General features: G+C 40.9%; 2 protein-coding genes across 9 annotated transcripts in view; one reads left to right on the top strand and one right to left on the bottom strand.

Moving 5' to 3' along the window:
* On the top strand, positions 1-1,548 carry ier2b (immediate early response 2b). Its single transcript, XM_075464575.1, has one exon. It carries the CDS (start codon positions 185-187, stop codon positions 719-721), a length of 537 nt encoding a protein of 178 aa, XP_075320690.1. The 5' UTR covers positions 1-184; the 3' UTR covers positions 722-1,548.
* A 10,866-nt stretch (positions 1,549-12,414) lies between these two features.
* cacna1ab (calcium channel, voltage-dependent, P/Q type, alpha 1A subunit, b) overlaps positions 12,415-21,325 on the bottom strand; it is a 141,165-nt gene continuing 132,254 nt past the window's right edge. For 7 of the 8 annotated variants that reach the window (XM_075463936.1, XM_075463940.1, XM_075463941.1 and 4 more), the window contains 3 exons: positions 20,318-20,519; positions 19,720-19,958; positions 12,415-19,135 (listed from right to left, as the gene is read on the bottom strand). In XM_075463936.1, the coding sequence (XP_075320051.1) occupies positions 18,413-19,135; positions 19,720-19,958; positions 20,318-20,519 (1,164 nt within the window). In that variant the 3' untranslated portion in view covers positions 12,415-18,412. The remainder of the gene's footprint in view (positions 19,136-19,719; positions 19,959-20,317; positions 20,520-21,325) is intronic. The other variant, XM_075463943.1, reaches the window with a different exon arrangement.

Raw genomic sequence — 21,325 nt, 5'->3', positions numbered from 1 at the left:
GAAATAAAACGGCGCCCTACAACTCACACGCTCTCATTTCTCCGAGCACAACAGCTGGTGAACAGCCGAAGTCCGAGCTGAGATACAGTAGAAACAAGAAAGAGAAGTAATACATAGGACAGAAAACCTGTCGCCTTTGTTGAAAGTGCCAAAACAACCGTGCGTAATTACGCATAAGAAAACAATGAGTGCTACAACAGCAATGGAAGTGAACGTGGAAGCCAGGCGGATCTTGGCCGTGTCGATAAGCAAGCTGTATGCCTCCAGGACCCAAAGAGGGGGACTGAGACTCCACCGAAGCCTCCTACTCTCCCTGGTAATGAGGTCTGCCCGGGATATCTACCACTCTTCCCGGGAAAGCGAGGGACCAAGCACAGCGCAGTCCACTCCAGAGGAGCCAATGGACACCAGCTCCAGCGCCGGGGAACAGCCTGAGCCACAAGCAGCCGTGAATGTGGTCGAAACGGCCCCAAAGGAGTCTGACTATAAGGAGGACGAGCATGATTGTGAAATCACAGAGGACAAAGAGAACTTGAGCCCGACGAAACAGTCCAGGAAACGCCGGGGCAAGGCGTCGGCGGCGCCTGACTTCCTTCCCAGTAAGAGGGCGAGGCTGGAGCCCGGGGAAGAGAGGTATGCGGCCCCAGTGAGCAGCTGTCGCACCGTGGTTGGGGAGACCCTGTCCACTTTGTCTCTAAATCGGGTTATACCTGCCTTCTGAACAGATGGAGGGAGAAAATAGCCTCCTATGAGACTTAAGTTGAGCGATTCTCAACTCCCTGTCAACCTTTGGGGGCAGTTTGATCCCTTTGCGCACTAATGAGCTGACCTGTATCAGCAGTGCCGAGACAAAGGGATTACAGGTGCCATGGGGCGAGTTCTCCGGTCAAACTCGGAGTGCCTCCTGGGCTGGTAAAGCCCCAGCAGAGAACAACGAGCACAGAGTGAGAAAGAACAAGGAACAAGCCGAAAGGAGCTACAGGCTGGAAAGTTTGAGGAAAAAACTGAAGGGGAACTGGTTGTGTTTCCTGATGACTCATCTTCAGTTCAATGAGTTCAAACAAGTGACTGCTGCTGAGTCAAAACGTGTGGATGTGTGAATCAGCATAGAGTCAGTCAGAGAGGTTGTGAAGTGGTAAACAGTTGGCCACATGACAACACACACACACAAAACAAAGAACTTCAGGGTATTTCCTGTCTTCATAACCAGAAATATGACTCAAACACCGAAAGAGGAAGGACAGTTGAGGCAGACACACTGCCACTGACACTTTTACAACACTCATTCAACTGCTGCTGTGGACTTTGATAAATCGATACTACTGCTTGGGGACTGTCCTACATTCTGCATTCACATGGTGCTTTTTCAAAAGCGGGCTTTTCCATATGGAGTTGGAAGCCTATTCATCTAAACCTTTTGTGTTTTAATGTCACTTAACTTATCTTGTTCATGTCTGACCTGTGAAAAACATTACCTCACATTCCAAGCTGCTTTTTGTTTGTATGATTGAATAAATGTTTGTAATAAACTTGTTAAAGGAGTAATAAGTTGTCCTGACATCTTTGTTTCTTAATAATGGAGATTTTCAGAGACGTTTAAAGCTTCTGAGGATGACAGACATACTTAAAGACCTCCCCACACCCAATTTATTTACAAATTAAAGGGCTGGTGGTTTACATTAGGCCTCAGCTCACAGGGTCAATCCTTTTTAAGAGGGAGGAGGCTGGTACAAGCCAGCGCCAGCCTGGCTTGCTGCTGTTAATCTCCTCACAATAAGACACACACACAAACAGCCTCACTCGTCGTACCATTTCCTGTGGATTACGACAGAATTCGGAATAATTCTATTCCCAATATGACCTGACACCGATTCATAAAGGGGATATTAAAAAAGTTATGCAACCTCCCAGCAGCAGCTGGGGCCAAACACCACGGCTGAATAAAGCAGAGAGCAGGGGGGTGGTGTTTATAGCCCGTAGGCTTCTTCATCATCAACTTCCTGCCAGCTCCCTGGAGTCTTACAGCACTGTGAGTGCACCCTGATGGTGATAATTTCAATCAGGTTGTCAGCATTGTTGTACTCGCATAACATGCCTGTTGCTCTAAATATCATCCGCATACTCACTTCTCTTTCACAAATTAATAAAACACGAAGACAAACAAAAAAAAACATTTTTTACGGAAGAAAAACTTCTGTAATACACTGGCAGACTGAAAGGGCTGAAATAAATGCTTACTTTAGTTTCACTATAGGATGATTCTGATTTTAAAACATCTCACACTCACTATTCTAACTGCTTTGATGTGGGATTATGGCAAATTTGCTTCAGCAAGGTCTGACAAATAGAGGGAGCGTCAGAAAAGCCACAAACAAACCATCAGTTGGGTTACATGCCACAAAAAAAACACAAATATCCTAAGACTGGGTGGTATAGGGCAGCGAGGAGAGTTCAATATAGTAATAATGGGACTGTTAACTTAAGTTTCAAACACTCACAGCATATTTTAAACATGAATTGACTGGCAGTCAATGACAGAAGACCATTTTTCAAGTGACAGTTTCCTCCATTGTTGCTCTCGTTGCTGTATACATAGTTTAGGCCTAATGGTGTAGTCACAGAAAAAAATACCATCGTGGAAGCTGGTTTCAAACTTTGCACTCAAAATGAGACAGATAGCCACTCTCCACTTAGTCTGGAGAATACAGTTTCTATGATTTTCCTAAAAAAAGAAAAGAAAAAAAGGGGATTGGGTGTCATACAGTAATCTAGTCTATTCGTATTCTCCTGTGCAGATTTTTCTGAATTCACTGAATATTTTATTGCATGCAGTAGATGATGAAATCCTCAAATTCTTTGTAATAGTGCATTGATCAAAGTTATCTAGTAACTTGTTGTTCTAATTGAACACCAACTGAGATCATCAGCCAACTATCAGAATAGTTTTGCTGCTATAGCTCCAGTCTATTTTCATGAAGTCAACATGAAGTCAGATTATTTGTCAGTCTATTTCAGGAGACATCCTCCCGTCTCATCATTACCTTTCTTTTTCCACAACTCTAACACTTCTTTCCCTTCTTTCTAAATCTTTTTTTTTTTTACCATTTTTGCCATCATCCTTTTTGTAAGGCAATGTCTATTTCTGACTACATATCACAAGAGATGTGAGAGGTTCATTCAATGAGCAAGAAATCTGGGGTAAAGAAGCAGTGTGTAAGAGACAAGGGGAACATATTATCACAAACGCTTCAATTCCTCTGGAATTTGAGTCATTGCATTGAGAACCATTGATAGAAAACGAATCATGTTTTGACAAGACATCGCATGCACGGATGTTGTTTTCATAAATCAAGGGACAGCAGCTGCGTTAACACAGTGTGATGATAATGCCAACAAATATCCGCACAGCATGAATGGTCACTTAAACCCCGAGATCAGAGTTTTATCACAGTGACCCTGATCTGCCAACTGCAGTGCTGGCTTAACATTTAAAAACAACCGCAAGATCTGGGTCAAACCATATGGGGGACTGTCATGTTTGTTTTCAAAATACATCCAATAAATCCTCTTTCAAGCTGCAGTAACGGTTTAGCAAGGTGGTATTTTTTGAGTGTAAAGGCATTTATCATTTTGCCAAACAAGTCAATAAAATGATTGTCTCATGGACAAAAACAATGCCACTCTTTCATGTAAATCATTTGAGTTCATTTACACGGGACGATAAGAAAACACTTGGGGCGTGGTCTTAATTCTAACAGTCATACTCATTCACATACAGTAATTGTTAAGTTGAGAGTCACTGACATTAGTCATCACATTTCTCACCTTTAAATCATTCTGTGGTGTGAACAAGTAAAAGTATTAAACTCTCCATCATTTCGTCTTTAAGGAGCCTCAGATGTGTACCATTAACACTGGATCGATTCCACCAAACTGCTCAGAGGAGTTATTCACCGTCAGGTACAGCAGCAGTACTACATCGTGTTCCTCACCTCACACAAGAAAACAACATGTCCTTGAACAGCACATGTGCTCCAGTCGAACACTTACTACCCACATATTTTGAAAACAGGCCTATTGTGTCTTAAACCAGCAGTTCAGACGTTTCAAATAGAATTGGCAAAGGAACCTTAATGGAGCCAGAGCAAACCTTTCTCTCATGGAAATAATACAAGAAATTGATGTTTTGTTCCCTTTTATTTCAGAAAGCCTTTCAGCTTTATGAAGAGACACTCAAATGTGTTCTCTTGTTTCCAGGAAATCTATTTCTCCAGCAAGTAATCAAACAAGGGCCATCAACAGATATTTGCCGGTAATCAACAGTTTCTCCTTTTATTTGAGGTGTGACTTGTCTTAGTGGCTGTGCAGTTTTTTAGGTGTTACTGCTGTGGACCTCTGTAAGACAAAGTCAGTGATTTTGGTCTGTAAAAATATTTAGCACACTGCATTTATTTTCAGCAGTAACTGCAGAAGTTTTCAGGTTATGAATGGCCGCTTTATCAAGCAATAAGTCAAAGTCTGCACAAACTTTAAAGGGAAAAAAGCCCATACAGACCAGTAATGTTTATGCAAAATGAATGAAAAACCATATATTACTTATACTTACTTACATATATTACTGGGCCAACCAGTCAACGAGGATAATATTACTGCTTCACCAACATCTGAACAGAATAATAATGTAGTTGGAGCTTGCTTGGATGGTGCTACTTTAAATACTTTAAGTACTTTAAATCAAAGACTCTGCTGATGTGCAGTGGTGTAGCTAAAGGACATGGTGTTAACCTATCAGAATCAGCAATGTATCGATCTGTCTGCTAGTACTTCCTAGGTTCTCAGCTCACAGCCCATTGAGCAATGCTGAAGGCCTCCATAAATCCATAAATGTATCCAACCCATAAATATGAGGCCTACATCTGAGAAGGCTCAGAAATGCTAAGAGTTGGACACTGATGTTTTGCCAAATAGTACATAAACAGAAGCATTTGTTGGGGACTATTTTAGCAGCAGATTAATCCACATCTGCTGCTCCAGTGAGAATTTCAAGCACAGAGGTGATGTAATTGAAACAAATGTGCTCCGAGTCCCCAATCCACTCAAAATCTAATAGTTTCTTAATGGAGAAATAATTTGTTTCCATGATGCAACAGCTTTTCGGCACAAGGGGAGCTGCATTGTGCAGACTAAAGAGACATTTTAGGTTTTTATTACACACACACATCGCTTCTTTATAAGTCTGCTCCTTTATCATTATTCTTTGACAGAATTACAATTCTTATCCCATAAAAAGTTGGGAGGAAAAGACACATCAAGTATTTCCTGTAAAATAAATCTAATCAACTGGCGCCACAGGAGCAAAGCCAATTGCAGATTTCTTTTCAGTGGTGGATTCCCTGGACCAATCCTGCAAGGAGCAGGCTGTATAAGAGGCAGCGTGATTAAGATGCAGAGTGCAGAGGCCAGACAGTCGCAGTGACGTAAAGCTCTGACAGCTCAGAGCTAAAAAAAGAACAGCAGCGGAAATGTCACAGGATGCATGTATGTATCCACTGCTGTGGTCTGACGAATCAGTGCGAGTTGTGTGCAGATGTGCGTAGATGCAGATACACTGTAAATCATCACTGCATAACACAATTCAATTGTACATTTGTAGATATTAATAATGCTATAATGTTACACACAATACCCATATTAATGTATTAACATATATTAAAGGGTGGGATGGGTAAAGGTTGCAAAAGGTGGAAAAAAACAGGATTGACATCTGCTCTCAAAATGAAGCACCAAGCCTCTTCATGTGAGGTAAAGCACCCATTTTAACACTTTGCCACGAAAGACTTAATATATCAATAGAACAATACATTTACAATTGTCTCTGATGTATGGAATTATAAATGGTGGAAAGGTTTTTGTCCTTTAATTAAATGGTTGCTTGTTTGATCCCCAATTTACAGAAGTGTTTCTCACTTGTGAGGCGCTTTGGCTAAAAGTGTAAAATTAATGTAAGGAAATTAAAGAATGTTCAAATTAATGGCAAATATATTAACATTATGCATACCACAGCTGTGCATTTTCAAATTAAAAGCTAAAACGTAAACTAGAATAGATGATCTTTATATTTCTAATTAGGATTATCATTTATCTTATGAGTGACAGTAGATATGAAATGTAGTAATGAATTCCAACACAAACAGGGGTATTTGTGTGCATCATAGATAATATACTGATCCTAGCATTGGCAGTATATTTCCACACTCCATGCTGAATCCAAAAATAAACAAAACAAAACAAACAAAATTAAAACAACAGAGTCACCTAAAATTTGAACATCTCCTTTTTTTTAATACAGTTTAATTTATAAAGCCAAATTCCAAATATTTGAATATTGTTTGTGCATGAAAATGTACATTCATTTGAATTTTATATCACTTTTCCATAGAATTTGCTACACATGGATTTAGCCTGTATTACAATTTTTTTTCTTTTAATTGACAATATTTGATAACCCTTAAATGCTACCTAAAATACGGGTATTACAGATCTTTTAAATATTTATCTGGGCCAATTTCTTATTTCATGATCAATATATTTCCTGAGTGTACTCATCAATAACTCATCATTTTAAAGCAACTCTTTCTGTGTGGATCTGTTTCTGTGAACAGGAAGTCCTGCTCTGTTGAAATCTTGTCTGTAAGAGTCTCATGTTTCTCTGGAAAAGCGTGGGCGATTGGTGCGGTTGCTCTGGGTGTTGGAGCATTTGATGATCACATATCAAAAGGCTGTCAATTCATGATCCCATCACTCTCACAGTGCAGATGTTTCATCTATACAGAAGACATGCTGATTATGAATGTGCAGTGTAAGAATGCTTGTGTGTGTTTGCCTGAGTGTGTCTGACAGCAGCAGAGCTGGCACAGACAGGAAATGATGCGCTGATGCTGGAGGGCGACACAATATGGAGGTGGAGTCTATTTTAAGACTTTCCTGCACAAAGGACAGTGCTCTTGATACATCTGGCCATGTGACTGTGTGTGTACGTGTTTACAATGTGTGTGTGACTGATGCAGTGGGCACACTAATGGCAAGAAGAGAGGCTTTTAGTGACCTCAAGCTCAGAGATATGTATATTCTGGTGTTTTTCTGATTGAAGCGTGGGTGCATTGAGTTTATGGGGGTGGGGAACAGACAGACTGATGAGTGGACACACCGTCACAGAGGAGGAGGAGGATGGGCAGATGTGAGAAGGAGTAATACATAAAGAGCAGCAGAGGTTCAAAAAGAGGAAGGGAAAGATTAGGCGTTGAGATGGGAGTGTAGTGATGAGACCACAGAGGGAGGGGGACGTGTAGGACACAGGAGAAGGCTACACGTGAGTGAGCAGGTTTGTTTGTCTTCCACATCAGTCATTAGTGACGTAGTGCAAAACGCTGACAGATGAGGATGATGATGAGGAGGAGGAGGGATGCAGTCCAAAGTTACTATTTGTGGTTTTAAAAGCATTTTGGATCAAACAGATTCAAACATAAAAAAGAACGCCCACACACAAGCTGCTGATAAAAAAACACATCGACATAATGTACAATAAAGACACTGACACTTATACATTTTTAATATTCAATGGGAAATGTTTCTTTGAATTTTTCCATTTTGTTGTGGCAACGATAATAAAATACTCTTTACCAAACTGTAGAGAAGGATATTAAAGGATTGAAATACATGGACAATATGCAACATATGCAACACATGGTCATACATATTAAAAGTGGTCAATAACACACTCACTCTGAGCAATTTGGGATAACTGTCTTCAATCTACAATCTACTATTTTTTCAAATACATCATCCATGTTCATCATGCCAGCTTCTTCAGTTTGTCGTGTTTGTCTCTGTGTTGGCACTGTGATGGACTGTGGTGTCTTGCAGGAAGTTATTACAGGTTATACACAGTAACACTCAATACAATGCATATAGGAATTATTTTTCCCTTACAGTTCTTATTGAATGAGAATGCTGCTCTGTATGATATTCAAAGATTTAATCTGGCAAAAGTTTCCAAAATGTTATTGTAACACTCAACCAACTTTGGTGGGGAAATTGCAAAGCAGCAGTTTGTTTTTACAGTGCTCGAATCATTTTGTTCAATGGTAGTATTTATAAAAGTCACAGTTCAATTTAATCCTGGTACATGCGATTTACAGCTCAACGAGATCAGCAACTCTTTGATCACACCACTGACACAGGATCCCTGTCTATACTCTGGCTGCTCTTTTGAACTTCTGCTGGGTTAAGTGGAAATGGTTACTGATTGCAGTGCATAGGCACGACAGAACAAGTACTATACCATACTGTCATTGTTCAGTATGTCCGAAAGTTGTCAAAACTGTCAAAAATAAAACACAGTAATCTATGTAATTTGCACTTCCTTTTTTTTCACAGTCACTTTCTGTTTCCCCTCAAAGGGATCAAACAGAAATACACACATTTGTGTATTCCTTTTGTAGACTCTTTTGGACTTCTTGGAGACATCAATAAAAAAAGAGAGATACTGAAAATGTCACGTCATTTTGTGTAATGTGACAGAAATGATATCAAAGCCAATAGCGATCACATTCTGTGAAAGCTACACAGGAACAAACAGTACAGTAAAGTTGGTCTGGGACTGAAACCCCACTAACAGTAATGTGTGTATCGACCTTGGAGTGGAACAAAGATGTTATTAGAATCTTAAAAACTTGATCTTCTATAGCTCCTCCACAATATTGTTTCACATTATCAAATACTGAGACAAGACTCACCTTTCTTGAAATTGAGGATTCTTTCTTTGCAGGTAACTTAACGGTGAACTTCGGGATATGTGGCGTCCTGGATGAGTTGCCTAAATGCAAATGTGACTTTGTGTTTGTTCCTTTAGGAAAACTGGCTGCTTTCATAAAGCTGACTTCAATTACTTTTTGTCCTTTGGAGCAACACTGTTGCCAAACACAGGAATTAACCACATGTTAGACTGTTTCCTCTTTATGAGTAACACACAAAACATAGTTTTTGAGTCGAATATAACTTACTGGCAGAAACACCCCACGTGCAGCTGACATTAGTCTAACAAATCAACAACTCACTCCTGTCTGAGTTATGTTTGGTAAAAACATCAGCACCCAGCTGTTTGAGAGTAAAAATATATTTTTTTGCCTGTGTTGCAGGTTCTTATTTTCACGTAGAAACAGTAAACGTCAACAAGTGTGCTACACACAGGTGAGTGTTTTTTTGTTTTTGAAAGTGGTTGCATGTAGAAAAACATGTTTGAAACATTAAAAAATGTGAACTAGCCAACAACTATCTTCTGACTGACCACTTCATGAAGGGTTAACTTAATCACCATCACCTCCCACAAAGAAACTGTGCTCAGCAGCAGAGATACGAAAGGACAAAAAACAGGACCAAAGACAAGAGTAAATACTGGTGGTGAGATGGCTTTGTGGCTGTAAAGAGCTGAAATCTGATGCACAACTTGCAACCTTTCTTCAGGATTGATCAGTAAAAATCTGGCATTGTGAACGTTGTGGATGCAGCTCATATTGTTGCTATAAGTTTGGTCACAGTGTTGTGTTTGATACCGTGTTTGGGCTGAAAACTAAGCTAACCATGTAATGTAAAGTGGACACGTAAACTATACAGACTAGTGAGCATGTGTGTACTGTATGTAATTCTGTATGTAATCACTCATTATACTGCACATAAAGACCATTTACTTCTTAACAGAGCTATTTAACTTGATGAAAATTTTGTTGAAGTCATTCTTAAACAATTCTTATACTAATTCTTAGTAATTCTTTCTTTAGATAATTATTATTCATGAATATCTCACACACGTCTTTTTGTATTTGTAGTTGTTCTGAGAAAAATTGAATAGCAAAGATTTAGTTGACTTAAGTACAGTTCAAATGGTAATTGAACTGTTAAATTTTGAGTTTATTTTACATGTGTGTAGGGATTAACTGGATTTTTATGATAATTCAGTATCAAGGAATACCATTTAGTTTTTTAATGCATGTAAATACTTGTGGAAAAAAGACCAAAGCAACAAAATCCTCCTTTAAGAGAAATAAGCTTTGTTACCAGTTCTAATTGTACATTACAACACAATTTGTATTTGTAACAGCTTATATTATAGTGATAAAATGTTCTACTATGCACAATATCATGTATGTACAATTTAACCAATCGGACGTGTAACTCGGTGCAGGATCAATAAAGCAGACAGAAGGATGGGTAGAATGCATTCTCTCTGGTTTATTCAGGTTCTTTAGGAAGAATTCTGTTTGAAATTACAAAATGCACTTTTAGAAACAGCAGAGATAGAGAAAGAAACAGAGGAAGAGAAAGAGATGGTGAGAGTAAGAGAGAAAAAGAGAGGGAGAGAGAAAGAAGGGACTTCATAGTCAGAATAAATGGGAATAACATCACCAGATTCAGGTTCAGGCAGCTCTTTACTCTCAAAGGAATTGTTTTTCATCAAGGAAAAGTTATGTATGCATTGCCCCCCCTTTTTTTTTAAATCTTATTTTTTTTCAGATTTTTTTCTTTCATAATGTTAGTTAAGTGTCATCTATCCTTGTTGCCCCACTATTTTCCCCCCGTGAAAGAACTGGCAAATATATCAAACAAACATTCTTTGATTTCATCACCAAAGTCATTTCCATTTTTTTGTCAGGGTGATACATTTTTTTCCTTTTTCATCTTTTTTTGGTCAGGTTTTTTACATTTTTTGTTTTTAAAAATAGAAGAAAAAAGAAACACATTGCTCTTAAAAACATCTATCTATATATATTTTTACATATATATACTTTTTTCTTTATATTTAATATTTTTTTTATTTCCTGAAGTTGACTTGTTACCCCACATAGTGGCATGCACATTGCACATGCAAATCTGTAATTAAATACTTCTCTTTTATCTTAAATTATCATGTATGTTTATTTTTTCTCTTTTTCCCCCCCAACTTGCTGAGTGAATCCTGTATGGTTTTCTACTGTGGCACTGGTTTGATTTCTGCTGAGTTGAGCGGTGGATGGTGAGCATTGTGATGAGATGGATGGTCGGTAGTTGCCTCAGAGAGTTTCCCCAGTGCATCTCTGCACCAACAACACTTTTGCTCAGCTGGTATTTTGAGCCTTTGAAAGGATATCTAACCTTTTGTTTGTAAGTTTTTTTTTATTTGTGGATGGTGTCACTTTTTGGGGGAGGGGTCTTATTGAGTTTTCATGCTTGGATCAAATCACTGCTGACACTTTTACTCCTTTTTTATTTTTCCTTTTTTTTTGGTTTGACCTTATTGTAACATAATGGTTTATTTTGGCCAGATGACTGTAAGCCATCTGAATGAACAACAAGCTTTCGATCTAATTTGTTTCTCACTTATTTTCCCAGTTTGGGAAATCACAGAGGGACAAAGTTTAATAGCATAAAAAAATAATACAATGTATGCTACAAAGGATTAAAGAAAAATTTTGCTGGTCTCTAAATCTTTTGGCACCCTCAGATTATTTGAGATACATCAGCCTGCAACGTCCTGAACGGTGACTTTGAGAGTCAAACGCTGAGGACAAATCCTCAAGAAGCAACTCGTCTCCACTGGATAGATGAAAACAAATGGAAAAGACGGAGAGGAAGAGAGAAAGAGCATGACAGATAGATGGAAACCAAGAGAGGGGTTTTCAGGGTGGTAATGGCGACATAAGGAGACACTTCACCCATGTCTCTGAAGAATCAATTAATTGAAAAATTATGGAGCTGAACAAGTTTCAGGGGTACAATTCATAATCATACTTGCCCTCTATAGGGAGGTGTAAATGAATTATTAAGTGAGCATCAATAAATCATAATCTTTTGTTGATGTAGTCTCACAGCTAAACTGAGAGTGAATGATTGAACCTCGGTTCAAGATTCAAACCAAATGTGACTGCAAATTAATGTGAATGTTAACTTGTTTGCTACATATGTGTCCAGCTGACAATGTCATTAGTTATTTTATCTCCTCTTATAATTCCTTAGAATATCTCCTAATACAGAGCGAATCAAATAATTTCAATGTGCTGAAGTGAAAAAATTCCATTGAATCAACAATGGATTCCTGTGCAGAAGTCATCATTACGTGTCCTAAAACCTGCTCGGCTCCAAAAAGATTATAACAGACACACAGTCATGCAGTTGTCAGACGTTCACAAATGAAACACACCCACACAGACAAGCATGAACTCACTCAGTATTTTCTGTCGATGATGATGAAAGCTCAATCCTACAACCCTGTGTTCACAAATGATATTACAATGCATCGGCAAAACCAGGATGAGATGCAGGGACAAGACAGAAGAAAGAATCACAGTGAGATGACAACAGAAATAATAATGATGATCACAATGAGTTTTTCATAAACTTTATGGAATATATATACACAAGAATTACAGAGCCAAAATATACATCAAATGGCATGGGACATAGTGTGAAGATGGGTAAGACAAATGACATGATTATCAATAAAAACCTTTCCACATGTCCACACTCTTTCACACATACTCGTCCACCCTCCACCCCCTATCCGTATCCATCCAGACCGGGAATGAGTAAGAATGAGGATTTGGAGGAGGGAGGGAGATGAGGACATCAGATGTGTGCGCTGTGATTATCTTAGATGGAGAAATCACCATGTCCTGTACAGTGTAAGGCACTGAAGGTTACCTACTGTAGCTGATGGTGTAAGGACACACTTGTACACACATGATAGTGAAAAAAAAACCTCACACATGCACATACACCAAGAGCTGAAACGATTAGTCAAAAAACTGATTAGCAAAAGAAAACAGCGATAGATAGATACTATCTGCTTACAAGATAATTTATGTCTGACTGGTGTGATTGTGAATTAAACAACTTTGTATTTTTGATGACTGTTTTTCAGGTTAATTTATTCATTCTCCAAAGAACATGTGATGTTTACTGTGATATATTTGTTATATATATATATATATTTCTATTTATTTCCCGTTACATCTTGGTGTGTTTCCTCAGAGTGTCTGGAGAAAATAAAGTTTTATGTTTGTAAAAGTGCTGCTGATCATCTCTAACGCTTTGTACCTGTAATCACACAGTCCTAAAACAACAAATATACATCAAAACAGATTTCGAACCTTCTACTCATTACTAATTGACTAATCAGCTTCAGCTCTGAAACATTTACACGTCTCTCCATCTGCACAGACACATACACACTCTAACACACCGTCTTAGAAACCAACACACATGCACACACACAGAGTAAAATGTCTCCCTGTCGCAGCAGAGGCCCCGCCCCCCTCACATTGTGACTAAATGCGGATGGGTTGAACGTGAAAAGTGGTCCAGTGCCATTGTGAAATTGTGTATCGACATTACTAAAACCTTTTTTGCTGCCCCCACAAGCCTCCCACCCTCCACCCCGAACAGTACCCCTGCATCTTTAAAAATCAGTCTCTCAATATCTGTTGAGTCCCCCCACCCCATAACCCTTTGCTTATGACCCCTTACACACACACACGCATGCACACATATAGTGCTGTACAAAGGGGAGGCCACGGCGTGGCTTCAGCTACATAAGCACAACTTTTGGCAGCACTACTGTACATTAATACCCACTGTATAGTTTTTTTTTTTTTTCAAAAGAGAGCCCTTTTTTGTGTTTTTGTCCACAAGTTGCCTCACATCTGTCCCACTGACACAATTTCACAGCCGACTGAGCGGATGGGTGGTGCGTTTGCTTGTTTTTCCTTCATCCCAGAGGGAAGAAGAAAGGAACAAATGATTAGTCAGACGTTAACACTAAAGGGTGTCAGAAGCCAGAGGTTAAGACAGAAAGCAAATGAAGAGAGGTGATGACTGAGCAAAAAACCTTTGCAAAACCCCGTCCCCAAACTGCGTTCAGTAAAATAAGAAAAACCACAAAAAAAAAAAACAAAGATCAGATGCTCACTTTTTTTGTTTTCTTCCAAAAGAATGGGATTTGTTTTTGGAAAAGCGCACACACACAACATGCTTTCACACAAGGGCAGCGTTGTGTGTCGGCCATTTTGGATCCGCTGTTACAATTTTGGACAAGCAAGTGGTGACGTGGAGCCAAAATGGATTTTTTTTTTTTTTTCCTGCAAGACTTTCAACACATTGACGCTGAGTGTTGGTGTGCTCGGCAGGCTCTTGATGGGGAGGTGTATAATGTGTGCAGGTGAAAGGAGAGAGGTGGGGTCAACATTACAACGTCTGATGCCATGCCAGGTAAAACCATACAATAACTCAATCTTCGACCTGCTTGTTTTGTAGCTGTCTTTTCCCTACATAGGCTAACTAGCTACCTAACTCTAGAGGGACCTGAGAAGTAAGCAAACAGCTTTGAACCTCTGTAAACCTCTCACTACACCGCCTGAAACTGGACCCAGGACATCTCTGGGATGGACACAAAATGGTGCCATGCCAAAGCCAAAAGGGCTAGCCAGCTAGCAGGATCTGGAAGTTATGGCCATTGAGTCTTAAAAAGTCAAAACTACAAGGCTCTGATTCAAACTGTGAGGATCTCATATGGTTTTTGGCAACTTTTACAAAAATCAGTGTTTGAATGGGAGATTTAAATAGTCTAGCACATTATGGATGTGATATTAGTTTCCCTGCATCAAGCATAGCCTCTTGACTGTTTCCTGACCGTGGCCCAGTCTCAATATTCCCACTCTCCCTGTTTCTATGCTAGCATGGGAGCCAGTGGGACTTGATTTTAAGGCGTAGTGTGGTTGATCTCAACTACTACAGAGGGTAAAAGGGGGATGGGGGGGGGACAGAGGAGAGCGACTATGAGTGAGGAGGTTAGGGGGGTGACTAATGTGACTCAGATACAGAAGGCACTGTGGCTCTGTAAGGGGCTTCGGAGAAGAATCCTCACCTGCCGCAACCTCTCTTGATGGAAGGTGAGGACAGAGGGGTTTCTGATATTTACCCCACCACTTCTGCCAGATTAATAATCAACAACCCCCTCCCCCTTCTCATCCCCATCTTCCCTTTGCTATGCTTAACTACATGGTCTGATGGCAACACGTCTCAGAAGAGCAGAGAATTTTGGAAAGGGAAAAGGGATTAGCCGCAGGAGGGAGGGAAAAAGACAGCGACAGACGTTTATGAAAGAAAGCTAAATTCACTATGGGTGTGATGTCACGTGACGTGCAAAAGTAGCGTGACTCACATCATCTCAGATTCTGGTGATTCTTGCTTCATGAATTTGTTTTACAGTACCACAGCGCTGCAGTTTCTCCTCTGAAATTAAATTATGAGGATGCTCATGAAGTCTGCATAGAGTCAAATCACGTGGACTGGGGTTGGTTTTCTGGCTTTTGCAACTGCAAAGAAAACGGCAGGAAGTTTCAAGAGATGCTTGATTCTTAACAGTGTCATGAGCATGATCAGTAAGCAAAATAAATAAATATCCGAAACTCTAATTAAACTCTTTATCTTTTTAATCTAACTACATCTACGGTATTATATATATATATATATATTTATCTGTAGGTAATAAACTATCTTTATCTATATTTTATCATTTTGTCCTAGAGTTATTGAATAATTAATAATTACTGTCTCTCATAACAATACGGATTAAATGATTAGTCCTAAGTGTTTCTATCTGTAAAGTGTTTTGAGTGTCTTCAGTCCCACTCTCTTGCAAACTGAAAGAGCAGATATGAAAGCAAATTATTAGAAAAAAATATAGATGAGGAAAGAGAGTTCAATGAATACTGAGGTGGGTTTTGTCAGAGAAGGATTCAGCTTTGCTACAACCTCACATGATTGGACTGGGGTGATCTGCGAGAGGGAGCTGAGGGACCTGAGAGAAGGGGTTGAGGGGTGGGAAGGGGTGGTCACCATTGGCACAGATAGGCAGACAGAAGAGTGGACTAGCAAATGGACGGATATGGCATCTCTCAGGCCGCATCCATGTCTCCTGACAAGGAATGGGGCTTGTATATCTTGTGAAGGACATGAGCGGAGTAACACTGCTGGATTAAACACTAGGATATGTCCAAGAGGCTGTCCTGTGGAGGGGGAAGGCAGGGGAATAATGTGTGCTGATAGCTGCCCCCTAGTGGCAAAAACAACACTGCGCAACACTGACTGACACCAACCCTGTACCGCCAATGCTGTGCTGTCATTGCTGGCAACTTATCACACTGTAAAACTACAGAGCCCAACTGAGGGAAAAGCTTGAGAGTCACTGTTTTTTTTATTATTATTATTTGGCAGAAAGTGTGAGAATGTCAGCCTTGGTAGAACTAAGCTCTCACACCCTTGGTTAAATAAAATGTTCTACCACTTGCTCTAAACATGAGTTACTGATCTTTGGGTTGGCTTGACAAGAGGACTGACCCCATGGGCCATTGCAGGTCAGATACTGAGACTCCCCTGACCTCCACCTCCACTATTCTGGAGAGAGAGTGTATCTTGCGTTACAACACGCAATGCTAATAAGTGGATGTTCCCAAGCCATCATTGCCCTAAAATGTTTCAAGAAGGCATCAGGAACCCAGTAAACGTCATTGAACAGGGCTTATAAATGTAAAGGATGCAAACAAGATGGACATAGCATATTTGAACTCCAAATTACATGACATTTTTACATCAACGATTCAATAAATCAGTCAGTCATCACCAGTATCATCATTGTCACTATAATTTTGCATTGACTTTTAAAATTGTTATTCTTATAACTGTCATCATTAACAATAATAAATCAAGTCTGGTAGAGGTTTGCTTCTCTCCATTCTTTCTCCCTCTTATTTTGTCAAGCACAACAGGACATTTTACTGTGACTGCAGCGTTTTTTTGTCTCTTAGGACAGGTTGTAGAAACTGAGCTTTCAGCTGAAGACGGAGACAAAAAAAGCTGTCAGTCTGTTTCAGGTAAAATGAAACCCCCAAAAACTACATTTGACGTGTGTGAGAGAGATAGAGTCTGAAAGAAGAAAACTTCTTTTGTAAATCTAAATGTTCAGTTTCTTATAAAGCCCCCAGGTCCCACCCACACCACTTAGATTTCCTCTCTAATATGTATTTTATCAATCATGCAGGTTTCCATCAAATTTTGGATTCAGAAAAAGATCAAAGGAGGCTGAGCGAATGCAACAGAAGAACCAAGCTCCAATGTCCGAAGAATAACAAGAAATAGAAGTAATCGATAGAAGAAATACTGAAGAAAAAGTCTTTTTCCCTATCCCTCCTTTCCTCTCCTCCGCCCCATTCAACCGCGTGATGTCATTTCCTGTCAGGTTATCCTCCTCCGTGCACTGGGTCAAGTAACAGAGGAGGAAGAGGCTTGACAAAGTCTCAGACTAACTTTTCTAGTTACCTGAGCCCATCCCTCCAGTGCGCTCAAACTGGAACTGAGCTCACATTGTGCCTCACCCCTCTCTATTGCCACCTCCATCTGGACAGGAAGTGATGTCACAACAGTTCCATCAGCATTAAGTGAGTACATAACAGTAAACAGGATGATAAAACTCATCAAATATCAGCCAGCGCTGTGATTGGCTGGTTTTTGCAGTATAGGCGGAGCATCCTAGTTCTGTCTCTTGGAAAGGAAAAAGATTAAAGATAAAGTGGATGTTCTCCCTTTTCTTTTTTTCATTGTTTGTCATGTAAAGTTTAACCGTGTTCTTCATTGTTCAAGTTTGATTTTCTGGAGGCATAGCTTGGCATGTAAGGGTTGGGGGTCCTGGCTTTTTATTTACTTAATTTTCTTTAAACATATGTGTCATGGAGTCAAAGCTGTGGATTCCTTGTTCCAGCTTGTTTTCATTTTACAGTAGTAGTCTGGCCAGAGATAGATAGCACATATCTGACAAATCTAAGCAATCAGGTGTCAGTCGAGGCAAAATGCTATTAGGCCTCACAAACCGCAGTGATCACAGCACTTTTTTAGAACCTCATGCTCCTCCACTGCTTTCTGTTCCCACAACTCTCTCTTCCTCTTGCAGCCTGGCCTTGACGGTGAAGGCTATTTCTGGGGAGTGTGGTTCTGAGACTGAGAAAGGCAGAAGTAAACTGTGCTCTGGCCTTATGCAAGTTCTCTTGGCTTTGCCTTTTTTATTTTAACCATGTGCCGCACTGTCACTGATTTAATTCTAACACAAAATGCACAACAGGCTATTTGCAGCACCTTCACCCCCTACCCTCCATCCCTTCCTCCTGTTTAGAGTCTAAGTGGTGATAGTAGAGGGTTTTGAGGGTATCCAAAACCTTCCAAAAACTCCACCACCCCTGCTTTATTAAACTTTTCCTATTCAAGGCCAGAGCACTGGAGGTGGGTGTTCTTCTTCTCCTCTGCTGTCCATATTCCTTGCTCTGTGTAGTCGCTAGCACCAGTCATCCTCGTCCGTCTCACTATAGGGTTCATGCAGGCCCTTGCGGGGCCCTCTGGCATGGGGAGGCCGGTGGTGTGGATGGGGTGGTGCCCCTGGTGGTCCTCGACGATGTGGGGAAGGTGAGGATGAACGGTAGCCATTGGGTACGCGACGTGGATGTGGATGAGGAGGTGGAGGGGGCCCATGGCGGGCAGTCCTGGGTGAGCGTGGGTGAGGATTTCCACCATGAGGGTGAGGGTTACCATGGGAGAGGCTCTGTTCGTAGGCAGGAGGCTCATGGTGCCGCTCATACTCATAGTCTCTCTCATAGAAGGGCCCATCACCCTCCAGGCTGTCCCCAGGCGGAGGCCCGCTCCAGCGACTTCGGTGAGGGGACCTGGGGGAACCGTGGAGGGGTGAGCGTGGGGACTGATGCCTAGGTGAGCGGGGTGAACCATGCCGAGACGAGGAACCTCCATGGTGTGGAGAGGTGTGGCGGGATGGGGGTCGGTGGTGGTAGCCTCTATCGTGGTCTGGTGGGGAGAAGTGTCGAGGGGAGGGCGAACGTAGTCGGCCTGGCCCTGGGGGGCCATAGTTGGGCTTGCGGACAGCGGGGGAGTAGGTGACATGTGGACGTGGGACAGCAGGGGTCTGCGGCAGCTGACGACGGCCTCTCCGTGGAGTGCTGGTCCCCGAGGTGGAGGGGACTGGGCTGCCGCTCACCGAACTACTGCCCTACAGCAAAATGTAAACAAGGAAAATCAAAACGCACCACAACAACAACAGAGACCAGAATAGAGCAGAGTGGTAGAGTGTTGGTGGAAGAGATAGATAGATAGATAGATAGATAGATAGATAGATAGATAGATAGATAGATAGATAGATAGATAGATAGATAGATAGATAGATAGATAGATAGATAGATAGATAGATAGACACCATTGAAAATCATTCCAACATATTGATGAAGCAACAAATTGACACCAAGAAGCAACGCGTCACATTGAAGAAAAATGGACAGAGAGAGAAACAGTGACAAATAAAAAAAGCATAACAAAAAAAGAGAGATTGATATTCATAAGTAGGGGTATGAAAATAACTGTGGACTCTAACTGGATAAATGCACATATACTGATGTGAGAGAAAATGCAGACGTTAAGGATAACTATAACTGTATCAGGTAAAAAGCTTCATATCAGGCATTCTACATGTATGGAAGTAAGCAAGAGGCAAAAAGTCAAGAGTATGAGACTGTTTTGAGAAACAATTGTAAACATTTTACAACCCTTTATGTAAATCTTGTTGTCTTTGGAGCCCACCTGTCTGTGACCTCTTCCGTCTGGCCCTTCACTGGGTGACCGGGACCAATGGCGGTCATTGGGATGCCTGTGTGGGTAGTCGTGACGATCAGGGCCATAGCGCTCCTTGTCCATAGAGCTGTGATGATGGTGATGGTGATGGTGGTGACGACGATCCTTGGTGCGGCCGCGGTCCCGCTCACGCTCCTTGGGTGGCAGGTCACCTGACTGCGTGGTGGTGCTGAGGTCTGTGCCCAGGCCTGGTGAGGAGATGTCTCAATTTACATTTGCAAATCAACCAGGCTCTTGAAACAGTCACAGTGGATAAAAGAAACTTGATTGATTTATCTATTTCAGTGACCAGATTTAATTTCCACTGAAAAAAAAATGGAAACAACTGAACGCTATTAAAAGAATCCTCACTAAACTGAGCATATGTAGTGGAGCAGAGGATTCCCCATCAGATAACGTCAGATAAAAAGTCAGATTGTCAGTTTTACAGTGGGTTAATTGAAATTTGGAGACAGATGTGTGGCTGCTACAGCTTTGACAGAGACGCAGATGTCGGCTGGCATTAAGAGTTCAAATATAAGGTATATAGCCAAAGTGAGTGGCTTACCCGTGTCTGCGTCGGTGTATCTGGTCAGGGAGCGCTGGGACGTGCGGTGACTTCTGTCCCTGTGCCTGCGTCCACCGCCGTGTCTCCCCTCCTCAGACACCACCCTATCCAGGGAGTAGTCATCCAGCCTCACGCCACGGCCTGAACGTCCGTGAACCAGGCTGGAGGTGGAGCGGCGCATTGGACTGGTGTCAGTGATGGTCTTTGAGGACAAAAGAGAGCATGCAGCAGGAAATACAGAAAGGGAAAGAGGATGGATAAGGAGAGCAAAAGGTAGGAGAGGAAGTGGTAAGGTGAGGAGAAAAGAGATAAACAACAGTGGGGGAGAGAGAAAGACAGGGAGGAGAACAGAAGTGAGATTTATTACATAATCCATTGTGAGACACTAAAGTGAATGACTTTTACTGAGTGTATGACACTGCAACAAAGCTGCTCATGGTTGAATGTCAGACTGTGGATTCCTATGTATGTATGTGCCCACTGAATGACAATGTCTGATCTAATAACTCTACATATAGGTAAGCAGTTAAATTAGCATATAAGGACAATTCAGATTTTTTTTTTAAATTGCCTTTTGTTTTGATAATCTATACGTTTAACTCGTGTGTTGTCATGAATGATGACCTCCTACGCAATTATGAGACATAACGCTTGGAATCCCTAATGACTAAGCCTTTGATGAGTATGTAATAACATGTGACACCATGCGTCTTCACCCAAAAATGGCAGAATGACACAGACAGAGATATAAATAGGGAACTGACAGGTAGGGGAGAGAGGGGCAGAGAGACAGAGAACAAGCAAGAGGTATATAAAAACCATGCCTCACATGCACATGGCAGAGGAGCCCATTGGACCTTTCCTCATGACAGCAATATTTGATTTACATCATACTCAGGTTTCAAAGCCAGAAAGACCGCTTACTCTGCTTATGGAAAGTTTTCAAAACATTTCAAGTTTCCAACTCTTAAAAGAGACTGAATTGTTTCATCATTAATCCACACACCA

The sequence above is a fragment of the Odontesthes bonariensis genome, chromosome 4 (genome assembly GCF_027942865.1).
Source record: "Odontesthes bonariensis isolate fOdoBon6 chromosome 4, fOdoBon6.hap1, whole genome shotgun sequence".
NCBI classification, from domain to species: domain Eukaryota; kingdom Metazoa; phylum Chordata; class Actinopteri; order Atheriniformes; family Atherinopsidae; genus Odontesthes; species Odontesthes bonariensis.
Note: the sequence above shows the minus strand (reverse complement) of the source record. Positions and strands in the feature narration are given on the sequence as shown.